Raw genomic sequence first — 2,000 nt, 5'->3', positions numbered from 1 at the left:
AACAGAAAACCCTTTTGAGTGGGAAACAACGACCGACGGCTCCCGTACATGATCGTGTTGCCGTCGCCCAGCGCAGCGGACGCCAAAACCCGTGCACAGCCATTCCAACGGGCATGTCTACACAAAGACGCGGTGCTCCTGACAGATCGGGCGGTGATGAAAGAGGGGGAAGCGCCGAGTCGTCGGAGTGCGTGGCGCGTGGGGATGAGCATAACTTGAGTGAATGGGAGATGACAAAAAAAAACAAAAATGCCCAGTTGCTGCCCTACCGCTTCCCATAATCAAAAAAAAGAAAAAAGAAAGTGTGTGTGTGTGTGTGTGTGCATTTGTCTAAAAACAAAACATCACAACAACGCAAGGGCCCCATCGCTAAAGTTCAGAGCACACGTGCACGCAGCCCCCGTGACATGCCTCCTGGTAAAAAGGAGAACCAAGAAAGGAAATACACACAAACACACACACACACACATGTATATATTTATATATTCATTTGTTTATTCAGAAACAGTGAAAGAAATAAATAAAAATATAAAAAAATTTTGCATGTGTGGTGTTAAAATAAAAGGCTCAGAAATAAAAATAAACAAATAAATATAAATAAATAATAAAACATCCCCACTTCACAAAAAAATAAATAAATAAATAAACGGGCATAAAACAAATTTGTCCATCAAACAGCGTGGAGAAGAGAAAAAAAAAAAAAAAAAGCGCATCGCCGCCACCGATGGCCCTTCATTTTTATTCCCTCCACGACACCCTCCTCCTTCATACCTCCCCTCTCGTCACCGCGGGCCCACGACGATCGCAAACATCCCCCCAACCCCTCCTTCCCAAAGCCTCTTTTGTTTGTTTGTTTGTTTTTCTTTTTTCTTTTCTTTTTTGATGTTGTTTTATTTCTTTCGTCTTCCGCCCCGTCCCTTTCGCTGTTTTCCTTATGTTCCTGTTTGCTCACTGCTGTTTTCATGCAGAGTACAGCCGTCGTCCGTGCCGTATATAACGTGTGATTGATAAAACGCTGCGGTTTGTTTGTGTTCCCCCTTTCCGCCGGTCGTACGGCTGTAAATTTCCTCCACGTGTCTCCTCTGCCCGCATGAGGCAATGTATGCGGAGCACACCCCTTTCATTTATCCCGTCCGTACCTCTTTTTTCTTCTTTGTTTTTCTTTTTGGCTGCTGATGCATCAATCAGCAGGAAGAGGAAAAGAAAATAAGTGCCATTGCAGACATCCGCAGCGCGGCGCCCCTCCGTCGCCTCCTTTCTTTTTTGTTCGTCAAGGCAGCTTCTTGCTGTACACAAGCCTGCCCTTCTTGTACACCGCCTCAATCGGGGGATCAACCATCTGGTACACGACATGCTCCCATCGTGGGGCATGCAGCAGAACGACATCGGCCCACTTGCCCACTTCAAGGCTGCCGCAGCGATCACTCATGTTCAAACTGCCCGCCGCGTTAATTGTCGCAGCAACAAGTGCCTCCTCCACCGTCATGTGCATCAACACACACGACACATTCATCGTGTGTGGCATAGACAAGGAGTGTGCATTGGGGCAGAAATCGCTGCCGAGAGCCACAGGGACGTGGCCATCAATAAGTTTACGAGCAGGCGGTGGGGCAATGCGAAGGACATATGCCGTCATGGGGAGCAACACGGCAAAGGTCGGCCTTTTGCTCATGCAAGCAATGCCCTCGTCGCTAACGTGCTCCAGGTGGGAAACCGCCTGTGCCTCAAGCTCGCCGGCAAGCTCACCCGACGCGACGTATGACAGTTCGTCGCCGTGAAAATTAATCATTAGCCCTGATTTTCTTCCGGCCTCCAACACACGCCGCGACTGGTCATGGTCAAAGGCGCCAATTTCGCAAAAGACGTCTATATTCTGCACATCATTCCTCCCCTCGGCACGCTCCTGCATGACTGCGGGTAATTGCGCTTCAACGACGTCACGCACCGCCTCTTCCGCCGTCTTTCCTTCCGGCACCGCGTGGGCCCCGCAGAACGTGCTG

The 2,000-nt window shown here is 49.4% G+C and overlaps 1 protein-coding gene across 1 annotated transcript, besides 7 other annotated features; it reads right to left on the bottom strand.

The window, feature by feature from the left end:
* Positions 1–2,000: a sequence feature (heterozygous, Esmeraldo-like haplotype).
* Positions 303–323: a microsatellite.
* Positions 445–469: a microsatellite.
* Positions 515–541: a sequence feature (AT_rich).
* Positions 556–610: a microsatellite.
* Positions 572–647: a microsatellite.
* Positions 839–934: a sequence feature (T-rich).
* Tc00.1047053441401.10 (imidazolonepropienase, putative) lies at positions 1,271–2,000 on the bottom strand (the record flags this gene model as incomplete). The annotated part of the gene is made up of 1 exon (XM_797499.1): positions 1,271–2,000. A coding segment is annotated over one exon (730 nt), but the record flags the coding sequence as incomplete, so codon positions are not given.

This window comes from Trypanosoma cruzi, genomic scaffold (genome assembly GCF_000209065.1).
Source record: "Trypanosoma cruzi strain CL Brener 1047053517155 genomic scaffold, whole genome shotgun sequence".
Taxonomy (NCBI): domain Eukaryota; phylum Euglenozoa; class Kinetoplastea; order Trypanosomatida; family Trypanosomatidae; genus Trypanosoma; species Trypanosoma cruzi.
This window is presented reverse-complemented; position numbering and strand designations above follow the sequence as displayed.